General features: G+C 46.9%; 1 protein-coding gene across 7 annotated transcripts in view; it reads left to right on the forward strand.

Moving 5' to 3' along the window:
• The window catches only part of PSD2 (pleckstrin and Sec7 domain containing 2), a 55,092-nt gene that overhangs the window by 26,705 nt on the left and 13,701 nt on the right, over positions 1–14,686 (forward strand). For 6 of the 7 annotated variants that reach the window (XM_027606309.1, XM_027606308.1, XM_027606306.1 and 3 more), the window contains 3 exons: positions 851–931; positions 4,696–4,808; positions 5,540–5,600. In XM_027606309.1, coding sequence (XP_027462110.1) covers positions 851–931; positions 4,696–4,808; positions 5,540–5,600 — 255 coding nt within the window. The remainder of the gene's footprint in view (positions 1–850; positions 932–4,695; positions 4,809–5,539; positions 5,601–14,686) is intronic. The other variant, XM_027606312.1, reaches the window with a different exon arrangement.

Here is a 14,686-nt window from a genome sequence, read left to right on the forward strand (position 1 = left end):
ACACTGCATCCCTAACTCTCTCCAGCTGCTGTTCCTCAGTCCCCTTCAGTGGCCCCCTCTCTCTCCTCAGTTGGCCTCCGCCCTAAGAGGGGCTTCCTCTGATCTCCGTCCTGGGTCTGCCCCCTCCTCTCACATGGGCTCATCCCCGTCCTCCAAGTCATTAACCAGCTGACATCTCTCACGTGGGTACATCCAGCCCCACCTGATGTCCAGCTCTGGACACCTCCCCCCAGGCCCACCTCCTGGGTCATGCACTGCACCATTGCCTCGCCCATGGATTCTGCTTCTGAAATTCCTCCCCTCCCCAAATTCTCTGTCTCTCCGGGAACCCGCCCCTGCAGCCCCCAGAAGTCTCCACTCAGTGGGCATGTTGCACACACAGATCTGACCCGCTCGCTCAACTCCTCCCTTCTTCACACCCTTCCCGAACACTACTGATCCTTCGCTTGGCCCTCGGGCCCTGCTCCGTACCTCATCTCGTGCTGTCACCGGTCCTGCTCTCTGGCTCTGGCCACATGGCCCTGCTGGTAGCTACTTGGACATGTGCAGTCTCCTCTACTGGGGACACTTTGCATCACCCCTCCCCCTACTCCCTTCACCTCCCTGGCTCTTACTGGCCTATATTATAGGTCTGCTGTCTTCACAGAGACATTATCTCCTTTAGGAAGCCTTCCAGACCCGCCAACCCAAGGCAGGCTGGACTGTCAGAGCCCAGCCGGCCGGCAGGGGGAGGCAGCCTAGGGACAGGCAGGTCGGGTGGGTGGGTCAGGGTGCCCCCGGGCTCACTGCCCATGTGCCCCTGTTGGTGGCAGTGCTCTCTTCTAACGGACACCTCATGCTCTCCTGACAGCAATGAGTTCAGCAGGCTGGTGGCCGGGGAGTATCTCAGCTTCTTCGACTTCTCGGGCCTGACTCTGGACCGAGCGCTCAGGTCAGTGGGGCTGGGATGGGGCGGTGTCCCCACGGGGTACAGGCCACACATCTGGATTCTCATGCTAGCTCTGTCATAAACTTGCTTGTGCAATCTTGGGCGAGTGTCTCGACCCTCCCCGGGAAGGCTGTAGAGAAGGGGCCATGAGCACGGCAGCAGCCCGGGGCCCCAGTGAGTCCTGGCTCTGCGGTGGGCTGAGCGTAGGAAGGTGGGAATGCCGTCTAGAGGCTTTGGGAGCCGAAGGGCAAAGGGCTTGCCTGCATGGAGCACTTCCTGTTTGCCAGAGGCAATAGGTCTTTCTGCACCCTTCTGACTTAGCCTAACTACACCCCTGGAAGGTAGGTGTTATCATTCTGTTCACAAATAAAGAACCAGCCATTAGGTGAAGTGATTCCCTGCAGTCACTGAGGGAGGAGATGGCAAAAATGGGATTTGACCTCAGGTCCTCTTGGTGTTTGGATGCAGACAGTAGCCTTCAGGAGGGTCAGGTGCAGGCCCTGGGGTGTGTGTGTGTGTGTGTGTGTGTGTGTGTGTGTGTGTGTGTGTGTGTGTGTGTGTGTGTGGAATAGAGCGCAGCCCAGTGTCTAGCAGCCCCTGGTGGCAGGGCTCACAGGAGACAGCATGCCGCAGTCCTCGGGGTGTCGGGGGGGCACAGTGATCTCTGAGCTAAGTGAGGGGTGGTCCCCAAATGTTAGATCTTCTGTGTCCCACACACATGTCTCTTACACTTTAAAAAATGTATTTTCCATTCTTGTTTCTCTACTTCACTTGGGATATTTTCTGTTGACCTGCTTTTAGTTCACTTACCCTTTTTTTCTGTGTCTAATATGCTGTTAAGTCCACTTACTGAGTTTTTACTTTTTATTATGTTTTTCAGTTCTAGAATTTTCATTTTGTTAAAATTAAAACAAAATAGGGTTCTAACTCTCTGGGGGAATTTCTCATCTTTTCACTCATTTGCTCCATCTTTCCCTCTCTTTTTGAACATATTAAGCCTAGTTATTTCCAAGTCCTTGTTTCAAAGCCTGCTCATTCCAATATCTGTATCACTGGACTCCTCTGTATCTGCGTTTGTTGTCTCTTCTCTTAGTTTTGTGTCATACATCCTGTCTCTCTGCAACCCAGTACTGTTTTTATTAGATGCTGTGTATTTTGTATAGAATTAGGCTCTAGATTATTATATCTTCCTCCAGTGAGGGTTTACCTTGTCCTTTGCTAGGCAGTTAGAGGGGGGCAGGGGTTGCACTCCTAATCCAACCACAGCTGAGCTGAGGAAAGGCTGCACCGAAGTTTGGTAAACTCAGGGGTTCCCCCGTCGGCTTTCCACTAGAAGTCTAGTGTGTTCACTGGGGCCTCTTCCTTTGGTGGGTCCTGAATCCTAATTGTGTTTCCTCAGTGTGGCAAGAGTGTCAAAAAACAAAACAAAACAAAACAAAACAAAACCAAACAAAACCAAACCCAGTCCCTCTACTTCTCAGAGGCTTTCTGCTTAGCTTTTTAGCATCCTGCCCCTCACATCTTCAGAATTTGGCAGACGTCTCAAAGGGAAAACTGGCTGTATATTCACAGTCCCTTAGGTCTCCAGGTTTGTGTCTTCAGTTCTGTGAAGCCACCAAGTCTTCTGCCTCTTGCCTTTGCCCGTAATCAGCAATGCCCCCAAGGAAAAAGCAGCTATAGATGAACCCCTCACCTCAGCTCTCTCCTCTCCAGAAGTCTAGCCCTGTGGTCCTTGTGGCACCAGTGGCTTCCAGAGAGCTTAAGAGAGATGTATTCTGTCTGGCTTATCTCAGGTTCTCAGGGGAGGTGTTGGTCTGCTGCTCTATCCTGAGCTGAGTCTGAAGTTTGCTTTGGGATGAGGGAGAGTGGTGGGAGAAGATGTTCAGTGGGTCAGGTTGTGGTCAGAGGCCTGGGTGCTGTGCTGGAGAACCTTGTATGCCAGCCTGGTAGATTTAGGCTCAACCGCAAAGGCACTGGGGAGCCACAGAAGGTTCTGGGTGTAAAGCAGTATTTTGGGGGGTAGTGCTGGTGGCCTTTGATCTGGAGGCATGCAGGCTTCTGAAGATGGTCTGGTGGGAGAGGATAGGCCTGAGGTGGGCAGTGGTGCCAAAGGAAAGATTGGCGTGAGGGGTCATCCAGAGGATTGAGTAGAGGGATGGGTGGTTCCAAAGAGCAGGGGAGTGGGTAGGCAGTGGTGAGGCTGACCCTGGGGGCCGCCTCAGAATTTGGTGGTGGCTGTGTTGCATTGGGGCTTGGTGAGGACACTTGGGGAAGGAATGTTTGGACTGGCGAGTGGGAGCTGGGTTGGATGATTTGTAGATAGGACAGGTCAAGGCTGGGACGGGGGATGGATTTTAAAAAGTCCTAGTGGAGTGTGGTTAGAGGAGGGAGGGGCAGAGCTGGGTGCCAGATGGGAGGAAGAGAACAGGGAACAGGAAAGACCAGGGCGGGGAAGGGGGGGGCTAGATGGCAGACAGCGTGTTTCTGTATGGCTGTTAACTGACCGGGATTGAGGAAGGGCGTGGTCTGTAGTTTGGGATGCCTTGGGAGGCCTCAGAAGGTAAGGCTCATAGGGCCCAGGGTGTCTTAGGAGCAGCATGAGAGAGCATAAAGCAAAGTGGGCTTTCCAGAAATCAAATGAACCATAGTGAAATTAGGAATGAACTAGTCTCAGGAACCCTGGACAGCTAGAGGCTCAAATTCGCTCAGTTTATAGTTTTTCTTTCTAAGAAGAAGTGTGTCTAGGCCCCATCTCCCAGCCCCTGTGGTTTTGAGATCAACTCCTAGGGCCCCTGAGAGCCAGTGGCTTTTGAAGTGGGCCAGGAGAGGGGGGCAGGGCTGCCCAGGAGGGGAGGGAAGGTCCTTGCAGACAGCTTCAGCCTCCCCAGAGGCATGGAGCGGTGAAGGTGCCTGTCCTGTCCTGGGTGTGAATATGGTGTGGGAGGCAGGTGAGGGTGAGGTTGGAGGGACAGGAGGGTGGTGGGAACATGTCCTGGGAAGGACAGAGCAGGAGGAGCTTGGTGCTATGCTGAGTGCTCTGGGGAGCCAATGACAGGTTTTAAGCCAGGGTGAGTCTCAACTGCATGTGTGTTTAGAAAGGCCACTCAGTGTCTGCAGGGAGGATGCATTGGGGAGGTGCAGGGGTGCCCAGGTCTGAGTGTGCTGGGCACATGATGAGGGCAGAGGAGGAGGATGGTTTGAGATCAAGGATGAAGAACAAGTCGCTGGCAGTTCGGACTTGGGGTGGGGGAAGGCTGAGGGAGGCCTAGGTGGGGCTTGGGGCTTGGCTGGTGGCACATCCGGTGAGGAGCAGGAATGACTGAGGAGGAGCAGTCGGGGGGCGGGGGGGCAGGTGTGGCCTGTGCAGGCCTCGCCAGAGAGGAGGGAGAGAGAAGTGGGCATTTATCCTGAAGAAGGGCTGAGGGCAGCACTGAGGGGCTCATCTGCCTTTGTTCTTCACACTCTGTCCCCTGCCTACTTCCTGGAGGGCATTGAGGGCTGAAATTCTAAAGCCCCCTAGCCTCCACACCCCAGAAGCTATCCTGGGGAAGGTGTTGGGGCACGGAAGCCCTGGCTCCCTCCGGCGGGTTTATGTGGTGCGTGTGCGCGCGCGCGCGCGCTCGTGCGTGTGTGCATGTGCGTGTGCGCGCGCTCGTGTGTGCGTGTGTGTGCGCGTGCACGTGGTGGAGGGGATTCCTGTCCTGGGTGAGGATCCATACTGACTCAGGGACTCTAGAGGTCGTCAGCATCCTTGAATTGCCCTCCAGAACCTTCCTGAAGGCCTTCCCGCTGATGGGGGAGACGCAGGAGCGTGAGCGGGTCCTGACGCACTTCTCCCGCCGATACTGTCAGTGCAACCCGGAGGACAGCACCTCGGAAGGTATGGCTGCCTGCCCTACCTGCTGCTCCGTGGGGCCCCGACTTCCCCCCCACCCCCGCCAACTGCCACTTCTGTCCTGCTCACTATACATGGAATACAGGAACTGTGGCACCTGGAATGGGGTCTGCTTGCTGGACGAGAGACCTTCCAAATGTCTTGCCTGTGGTCATTTTCCCTGCCTGGAAGTCCTCTGTCCTAGATTTGGTCTTGTGGTGTTAAGTTCTCCCTGGTCCCCATCGCGATGCTGATTCTTGGTGCGGTGGGAGTCCTGGTGTGGAGGCCTGGGGTGGGGCCCTCTTAGTCCACTTAGCAGCAGGACTTTCCCTGTGGATGGACCTGAGTCCAGGACCAGGGGGATGAGGCCAGTTACTGGAGGAGACACAGGCCACGGTAGGGACATAGTCCAGGACCCAGAGCCACTCTTGGGTCTGAGTGTCAAGCTGAGTTTGGTCACGGGAGGCAGGAGTCTGGCCTATAGCAGGCCCAGGGTGCTCAGGTCCCCTCTGAGGGGAGGGGTTGGCCCTGACCTGGGGCAGGCAAGTGACTCTGGTGCTGTGGTGGGTGTGGGGCAGGGAGCATCCCATAGGTCCTGGGCCCTGAGGTGCATTTGGCTGGTGGCTGGCCTCTTCCTGTCTCCAAGGCTACCAGGTTGGCTCTGTCAGGAGACAGTTGGGTGGCTGGGTTTGGAGAACTGGGTCCTCACACTGAGGGTGCCACCATCTCTGATTTAGATGGGATCCACACACTCACCTGTGCTCTGATGCTGCTCAACACGGACCTGCACGGACATGTGAGTTGGGGGAGGCAGGAAAGGGGCACATCCTCTCAGTAACCCACCCCATGTTGTCCTGGGGCTCGCCCTTTCTCCAGCCCCCTTCCTGACACCTGTTTTCTGGCCATGGTTCTTTAGGCAGACCTGGGAGTTGGGCAACTTGGCTTCTAGACTTGGCCCTGTCTTTATCTATCTGAGATCTGCCTGGGTCCCTGCCCCCAAGCAGGACAGTAAGAACAGCTGAGGCACAGGGGAATTAGGGTCTGCTAGATAAGATGTGCCCCCCGCCCACAGCTGTGTCGACTCCAGGCATTGCTAAAAAATCTCATGCTCTACCCCTACCTACAAGAGCCACTCCTGGGGCTACTCTGTCCTACAAGTTTGAATGTGGCCCTCCTTGGCCCAGGCAGCCCCTACCCATCAAATGGTAGGTCATGACCTCCCACCACCAGGCAAACAGTGATGTGACAGGTGGGTGCTCCAGGCTATGAGGCTATATTCTCTCAGCCCTGGGCTTCCTCAGTTTGCTTGTGGCTCAGTAACTCCTTCTTCTTTCCTCCATCTGCTCCGGGGACCCCCCTCTTTGGGCTCTCTTGCCCTCCTTCAGGTGGTAAGTGTAGCTGGTGGTGTGCATGCCCTGTGAGCCCAGACCCCCCATCTCCATGTTCCCCTTCTGTGTTCCCCATCACCTCATCTGGCCCTACCAGTCACTGCCCTGTCATTGCTCACCTAGTGGTGCTCAGAGTCCCTCTGTTGGGTTGGGGATCTTTCATTAACTCCTGGGGACAACAGGCCAGCAAGTCTGGTTCTGGAGTTAACCAAGAAAGCCCAGGGCACAGAGTGAAAGGAAGAGCTAGGACAAACCCAAGTTCAGGTCCTACTCTTGCCTCCATGTGGAAGCTCTGTGACACTGGGCCTCTCTGCGTGTCAGGTGGGAATAATGATTTCCTGACAAGGGTCCTGGGCAGACCGGAGAGAATTAATAGGCACAACACCAAGTGTCAGGGTCTGGCACCTAGTGGAGATTTTATTATGAATAATGTCATTACATAAGAGTAACAGTGGTATGCATTACTGATATTAAAATTTGAATGATGGAGAGCCCCAAGGCCTAGCCTCCAGATCCCTGGAGGGTCACCAATATGAAGACTGCAGCCTGATGGCAACCTCAGCAGGCTTGGGTACAGTGGGACACCTGGCCTGGCAAGGGTGACAGCCTTGGTGACCTCGGCATAAAGAGTCATCCTGTGACGACTTCCATGTGTCTGCCTGGGTTGGCAGCCTGAGCGTGGAACACGCGAGAAGATGTGTATACTCCATGGGAATGTCACCAGAGCTGCCGCTCATCAACCAGCTAATGTTCTCCCAAGGTGGCTCACTCTGTTTATGGAGAGCAGGTGTTGCTAGCATACCTCAAAAGGAGCCCTAAACATGCCCCCTGTCCCCTAGCCCCATCCTTGGCCTAGCTTGAGGGCAACCTCAAGACCCAGTTGCAGCCGTGCCAAGTTCTGGAAAGCCTGCTCCATGGTTAAGAACGGCAGTAGCCCCTACCCAGTGACCCCTCAGGCCACGGATACCCCTAAGCTGGGTGGGCCTTAGCTGCACCCCCCCACCCCCCTGCCCCACATCATTGCCTGTGGCTGAAAAGAAACATCAGCCCCTTCCCAGAGCAGAAGTGGGTGGGACAGGGTGGTGGTATCAGCAGCCAATAGACCTTGAGGATCCCCGCATTCTCTCTTGAGGCAGTATTGCAAAAGGATCAAGAGAAAGGGTTCTGGGTCAGAGTTCCCTGTATTTCCCCACACAACAGCTGTATGGCCTGGGGCAAGTTACTTACCTCACTAAATCTCAGATTGCCCATCACACACTTCCTGTGGCTTCAGGAGACCACAGGTAGCCCAGGGCTTGCTGCAGTTCTGTGAGCTCTTGAGAGGCCCCCCGCGGGAGCAGAGCTCTCCCCTCTGCTCTCGGTGGCTCTTTGGCATCTCAGAAACGTGGGGCCTGTGAGGGCTCCAGAAACAGCTCCGGTCAGAGAGGGAGGTAGTAAGGCTGCTGACGGAGGGCTGGGTGCATGTTCTTGAGATGCATAATTTTAGTAGATGTTTCATGTGGGCTTGAAAAGAAAGTCCATTCTGCAGCTGGTGGTTGTCATGTTCTGTATGTGTAGATAAGGTCAAGTCTTTTAATTGTGTTGTGCAAGTTTTGTACATCCTTAATAACTTTTTATTGTGGTAAAGTATACATAATATTCCGTTTTAGCCATTCTGGAGTGTGTGATTCAGTGGAATTTAAGTACATTCACGTGGTGTGCAATCATTGCCACTCTGTACTTCCAGAACTTTTTCATCACTCCAGAAGAAACCCTGTGCCCGTTAGCAGTCACACCCCATTCTCTCCTCCCTCCAGCCCCTGGCAACCACTGATTTGCTTTCTGTTTCTATGGATTTGCCTCTTCTGTGTATTTCATGTGAATTCAGTCGTACAATACGTGGCCTTTTGTGCCTGGCTTCTTTGACTTAGCGTACGTTTTCAAGGTTCGTCCATGTTCTAGCATGCGTCAATACTTCATTCCTTTTTAGGACCAGATAACATTCCACTGCACGGATATACCACAGTCTGTTTATGCATTTACCTGCTGATGGATATTTGGGTTGTTCTGCCTTCTGAGTATTGTGAATCATGTTGCTGTGAACATTTGTGTACAATTTTTTGTTTGTTTGTTTGAACACCTGTTTTCAGTTCCTAGGAATAGACTAGCTCCCTCACATGCGAATTCTGTGCTTAACTTTTTGAAGAACTGTAAAAATGTTTTCCATAGTGGCTGAGATGTTTTAAATTCCCGCTGCCAGTGCGTAAGGCTTTCTGTTTTTCCACGTCCTCATTAAAACTCCTTTTCCTTTTTTTTTTTTTTTTTTTTTTAAGATTTTATTTATTTGACAGAGAGAGACACAGTGAGAGAGGGAACACAAGCAGGGGGAGTGGGAGAGGGAGAAGCAGGCTTCACGCTGGGCTCGATCCCAGGACCCCAGGATCACAACCTGAACCAAAGGCAGACACTTAACGACCGAGCCACCCAGGCGCCCCAGCATTCCTTTTCCTTTTTACTGATTGATGTCCTAGTGGGTATGAGGCGGTATCTCATCGTGGTTTCCGTCTGCATTTCCCTGATGACTAGTGACGTTGGAGTATCTTTTTGTGTTTTTGTTGGCCACCTGTACATCTTCTTTGGAGAAGTATCTGTTTGAGTACTTTGCCCAATTTTTTTTGGATTTTAAAAAATTTATTTAACAGTTGTAGTAAAAAATATTTTAAATTGTGGTAAAATACACATAGCATAAAAGTTACCATCTTATGTAGTTTAGTTCCGTAGTGTTAAGCGTATCACGTTGCTGTGCAACTAATCTCCAGAACTTTTTCATCTTCCCTGAAACTCTCTACGTAGTAAACAACTACTCCTCAACACCCCCCTGTACCTTGCCCCTGGCATCTACTGTTCCCCTTGATGCTTCTGTGAATTTGACTACTTGAGGTTCCCCAGACAAGAGGAGTCATAGTGAATTTATATTTTTGTAACTGATTTATGCCACTTAGCATAATGTCCTCATGGTTCATCCATGTTGTAGCCTGTGACAGAATTTCTTTCCTTTTTAAGGCTGAATAATATTCCATTGTCTGCATGTATCACATTTTGTTTATCCTTTCATCTGCTTATGGACACTTGGATCGCTTCTACCTTTTGGGTTCTGTGAATAATACTGCTATGGACATATGGATGTGCAGCTATTTCTTTGAAGCCCTATTTTAAATTCTGTTTGGGCAGGGGGCGCCTGGGTGGCTCAGTCCTTAAGCATCTGCCTTCGGTTCAGGTCATGATCTGGGGGTCCTGGGATCGAGTCCCACAATGGACTCCTTGCTCTGTGGGGAGTCTGATTCTCCTTCTCCCACACCCCCTGCTTGTGTTCCCTCTCTCGCTGTGTTTCTCTCTGTCAAATAAATAAATAAAATCTAAAAAAAAAATTATGTTTGGGTATATGCCCAGGAGTGCTATTGCTGGATCATATGCTAATATTATTTTTCACTTTCTGAAAAACAGCCATACTGTTTTCCATAGTGACTGAACCTTTTTATGCTCCCACCAGCAGTACACACATTTTTCAATTTCTCCACATCCTTGCCAGCACTTGTTTTCTGTGTTTTGATAGTAGCCATCTTAATGAGTGTGGAATTACATCTCATTGTGATTTTGATTTACACTTCCCAAATGATTTGTGATGTTGAGTGTCTTTTCATGTGCTTATTGATCATTTGTATATCTTCTTTGGGGAAAGGTCTATTTAAATCCTTTGGGGCACCCGGGTGCCTCAGTTGGTTAAGCCTCTGACTTTTGGTTTTGGCTCAGGTCGTGATCTTAGAGTAGTGAGATCAAGCCCTGTGTCGGGGCTCCGTGCTCAGTGGGGGGTCTGCTTGAGATTCTCTTCCTCTCCCTCTGCCCCTCCCCCCCATGTGCACGCTCTCTCTCTCAAGTAAATAAGTAAAATCTTAAATCCTTTGCTCACTTTTATTTTTTATTTTTCAAAGATTTGATTTAAATTTTTTTTTTATTTAAAAATTTTTTTTTAGAGAGCACACACATGTGGGGGGGGCAGAGTGGGAGAGAGAGAGAGAGAATCCTAAGCAGGCTCCACATTCAGCACAGAGCCTGATATGTGGCTCAATCTCATGACCCTGAGATCATGACCTGAGCCGAAATCAAGAGTCCTAACTTAACCAACTGAGCCACCCAGGTGCCCCTTAAAGATTTTAAGTAATCTCCATACCCTTCGTGGGGCCTTAACTCACAACCCTGAGATCCAGAGTCACAGTTTCCACCAACTGAGCTAGCCAGGTTCCTCAAAGGATTTGCTCATTTTTAATTGCATTGTGTTTTTATTGTTGAGTTTATATATTCTGGATACGATAACACTTATCAGATATATGGTTAACAGAAATTTTACCCATTCTGTGGGTTGTCTTTTTATTCTCTTGATACATCTTTTGATGCACAGAAGTTTTTAATTTTGATGAAGTCCAATTTATCTGTTTTTTTTTTCTTTTTGCTTGTGCTTTTGGTGTCATTTAAGAAACCATTGCCAAATCCAAGGTTATGAAGATTTACTCCTATGTTTTCTTCTAAGAGTTTTATGGTGTTGGCTCCCATGTTTAGATCTTTGACTCAATTTGAGTTAATTTTTATATATGGAGTAAGGTAAGGGTCCAGTTTCATTCTTTTGCTATGGATATGCAGTTGTCCCAGCACCATTTGTTAGAGAGGCTATTCTTTCCTCATTAGATGGTCTTGGCCATATTAATCGACCATAATATTACAATATGTAAATGTATCAAAGTAACACACTGTGTGCCTTAAACAGATGCAGTGCTTTATGTCAAATTTATTCAATAAAAAACAGTCGATTGTCCATAGATGTTTGGCTTAATTTAGTGATCTGTATGTCTATATTTATGCCAGTGCCACACTGTCTTGATTATGTAGGTCTTTAGGAAGTTTTGGTATCAGGAAGTGTGAGTCTTCTAACTTTGTTCTTTTCCAAGATTGTTTTGGGTATTGGGAACCCTTACAATTACATATTAATTTATGGTTTTACAGTTCTATAAAAAATGCCTTTGGGATTTTTTTTTAAAGATTTTATTTATTTGAGAGAGAGAATGAGAGATAGCACGAGAGGGAAGAGGGTCAGAGGGAGAAGCAGACTCCCCGCTGAGCAGGGAGCCCGATGCGGGACTCGATCCCGGGACTCCAGGATCATGACCTGAGCCGGAGGCAGTGGCTTAACCAACTGAGCCACCCAGGTGCCCGCCTTTGGGATTTTGATAGGGGTTGTATTGAATCTATAGATCAGTTTGGGGAGTATTACCATTGTAGCTATATTAAGTCTTCCAATGCATGATCACCACAGGTCTTTCTGTTTATTTAGGTCTTTAATTTCTTCTAGCAATCTTTTATAGTTATCAGTATACAAGTCTTTTATCTCCTTGGTTAAATTTATTTCTAAGTTTTTAATTCTTTTTGATGTTATTGTAAATGAAATTGTTTTCTTAATTTCAGTTTATGATCATTCTTTATTAACATTGATTTTTATGTGCTGATCTTGTATTCTGCAACTTTGCTGAATGTGTTCATTTTTTGGTGTATCCTTTAGGATTTTCCATATACAAGATCATGTCATCTATGAATAGAGATAGTTTTACTTCTTCCTTTCTAATTTGGATGCCTTTTACTTCTTTTGCTTGCATAATTGCTCTTACTAGAACTCCTAGTACATGTTGAAGAGAATTGGGGAAACTGGGCACTCTTGCCTTTTCCTAACCTCAGGGGGAAAGATTTCAGTCTTTCACCATTGTGTATGATGTTAGCTGTGAGTTTTCATAAATGCCTTTTATCATACTGAGGAAGTTCTATTCCTAGTTTATTTAGTTTTTTTTTTTTATCATGAAAGCAGTGTTGAATTTTGTGAAATGTTTTTTCTGCATCAATTGAGATGAACATGTAGCTTCCCCCTCCCTTCATTCTATTAATGTGGTGTATTGCATTGTTAGATTTCTGTATGTTGAGCCACACTTGCATTAGTGAGATACATTCCATTTGATCATGGTATATAATCCTTTCAAAATGCTGCTGGATTCTGTTTGCTAGTATTTTGTTGAGGGTTTTTGCATTTATATTCCCAAGGGATATTGTCACATAGTTTTCTTTTCTTGTGATGTCTTTTTCTGGTTTTGTTATCAAGGTAATGTTGGCATTATAGAATGAGTTAGGAAGTTTTCCTTCGTCAATTTTTTGGAAGAGTTTGAGGAGTATTGGTGTTAATTTTTCGTTAAATATTTGGTGAAGTTTACTACTGAAGCCATCTGGTTTTGGGCTTTTCTTTTCTGAGGTTTCTGATTATTGGTTCAATCTTTTTACTTCTTCTTTTTTTAAAGGTCTTATTCATTTATTTGAGAGTGAGAGAGAGAGAGCATGAGCAGGGTGAGAGGCAGAGGGAGAAGCAGACTCCCTGCTGAGCAGGGAGCCTGATGAGGGGCTTGATCCTGGGACTCTGGAATAATGACCTGAGCTGAAGGTAGATGCTTAACTGACCCAGCCACCTAGGTGTCCCTCAATCTTTTTACTTTTGATAGATCTATTCAGATTTCCTATTTCTGCTTGAGCATTTTTAAAAGTTTGTATGTTTCCAGAATTTGTCCATTTTATCTAATTGTTATTAATGAATTGTTTAGTATTTTTGTTCTTTTGTTACTGAGAGAGCAGTGTTAAAATTTCCAACCAAGATTGTGAATGTGTCTTTCTCTTTTTGGTTCTGACAATTTTTGTCTTATATTTTTTGAGACTATGCTATTTGGTGCATATACATTTAGGATGCTTATATCATCTGGTAGATTGGCCCTTTTATCGCTATGAAATATCTCTTTTTATCTCTAGGAAGGTTTCTTGTCTTCAAGTCTATTTTCTCAGATATAGTGTGGTTATGCTAGAGTTCTTTTGTTAGTATTTGCATGTATCTATTGCTATCCTTTGTTTTTAAGTTTTCTGTGCCCTTATATTTAAGAGATATGTCTTTTATGATACACTTTTTAAAAGAATTAAGTCTGATAATCTTTACCTCTTAATCTGACCACTTAATTACTAATATAATTAAATTTAAACATACCAGGATACAATTTGTTTTCTCTGACTTATCAGTTCTATGTTCCTTTTTTCACTCCTTTCTTGCCTACTTTTGGATTATTTAAGCATTTTTTAGAATTCCCTTTTATTCCATTAGCCTGTTAGTTGTTCATTCTTTGAGAATTCTTTTTGTTGTTTGCAGTGTGCATCCTAAATTATTAATGTACTTTTTACAGTTCTTAGGCAATGAAATCATCTTAAAACACCTTAACTCTATTTCTCCATTTATTGCCCTCTCAGCTTATATATTACTGTTGTCATCTTAAACTATTAGATCTTTCTCTATACTTTATTTCCCAGAAAACTTCCTTTCTTTTCTTTTCTTTTCTTTTCTTTTCTTCTCTTCTCTTCTCTTCTCTATTCTTTTCTTTTCTTTTCTTTCTTCTTAGTCTTAGTCTTATTCTTCTGTAGACTCCATGCTCAGTGTGGAGCCCAGCACAACCTTGAGACCCTAAACTCACAACGCTGAGATCAAGACCCAAGCTGAGATCCAGAGTCAGACACTCAACCTATTGAGCTACCCAGGTGCCCTTCCCCAGAAAACTTCTTATCATTGTTTTATATAATCAATATTCATTTAGATTTAGCCACCCTTTTTGTTGCTCTTCATTCCTTTCTGCTTCTTCATGCTTCCATCTGGGATAATTTTCCTTCTGCCAGAAAAAGTCCCTTTAGTATTTCCTTTCTTAATTTCAACACTGTGTTGAAATTGTGTTGAAGTGTGAATGGGGTGTTTCCCCAGGGCCCCTTGTTCTTGGTGGGCTCTGAATTCCAATTTTTGTTCTCCAGTCCTACTGACCACTCAGTTGCTCGGCCTTTTGGTCACTGCTTGTGAACTGGCAAATGCTTCAGGTAGGAAACCTGCTCCTTATGGGGCTCACATCTCCATGCTTCCCTTCTTGCAGGATCTTTACCCTTGATGTCCTCACTGCTCTTACATTTCTCTAGTGCCTTCACACAGATGTTTTAATATTTTGACCAGCACTTGTTTCTGTTAGGAAGATTCATTTGCAGCAAGATAGCCTGTCATTTCTGGGATTGAAAATCTTGCCTGGTTATTTTTTGATTTTGAACTCCTGACTGGTGGCTGGGGAATGTTGTGTGTGAAACCCAGACATTACTGCCTCATATCCCTCTATTACGAACGCACACATAAGTGGCTGCATATGAAAATACATATATGTATGTGTAAAATATACACATAAACATATGAAACATACTATATCAAGGCATATGTAGGATCTTGTCTCCTTAACCTTTTGGAAAGGTGTAGAAAATTCTTGCTTGTCAGCTACTTATAAAGCCTTATATCCTTGTTTCCTGGATTATTTTCTGTGGTATGTGAATGTTCCACAGGATGTTAATAGATTCTCTTTCTTTTTT

Source organism: Zalophus californianus, chromosome 5 (assembly GCF_009762305.2).
Source record: "Zalophus californianus isolate mZalCal1 chromosome 5, mZalCal1.pri.v2, whole genome shotgun sequence".
NCBI classification, from domain to species: Eukaryota; Metazoa; Chordata; class Mammalia; order Carnivora; family Otariidae; genus Zalophus; species Zalophus californianus.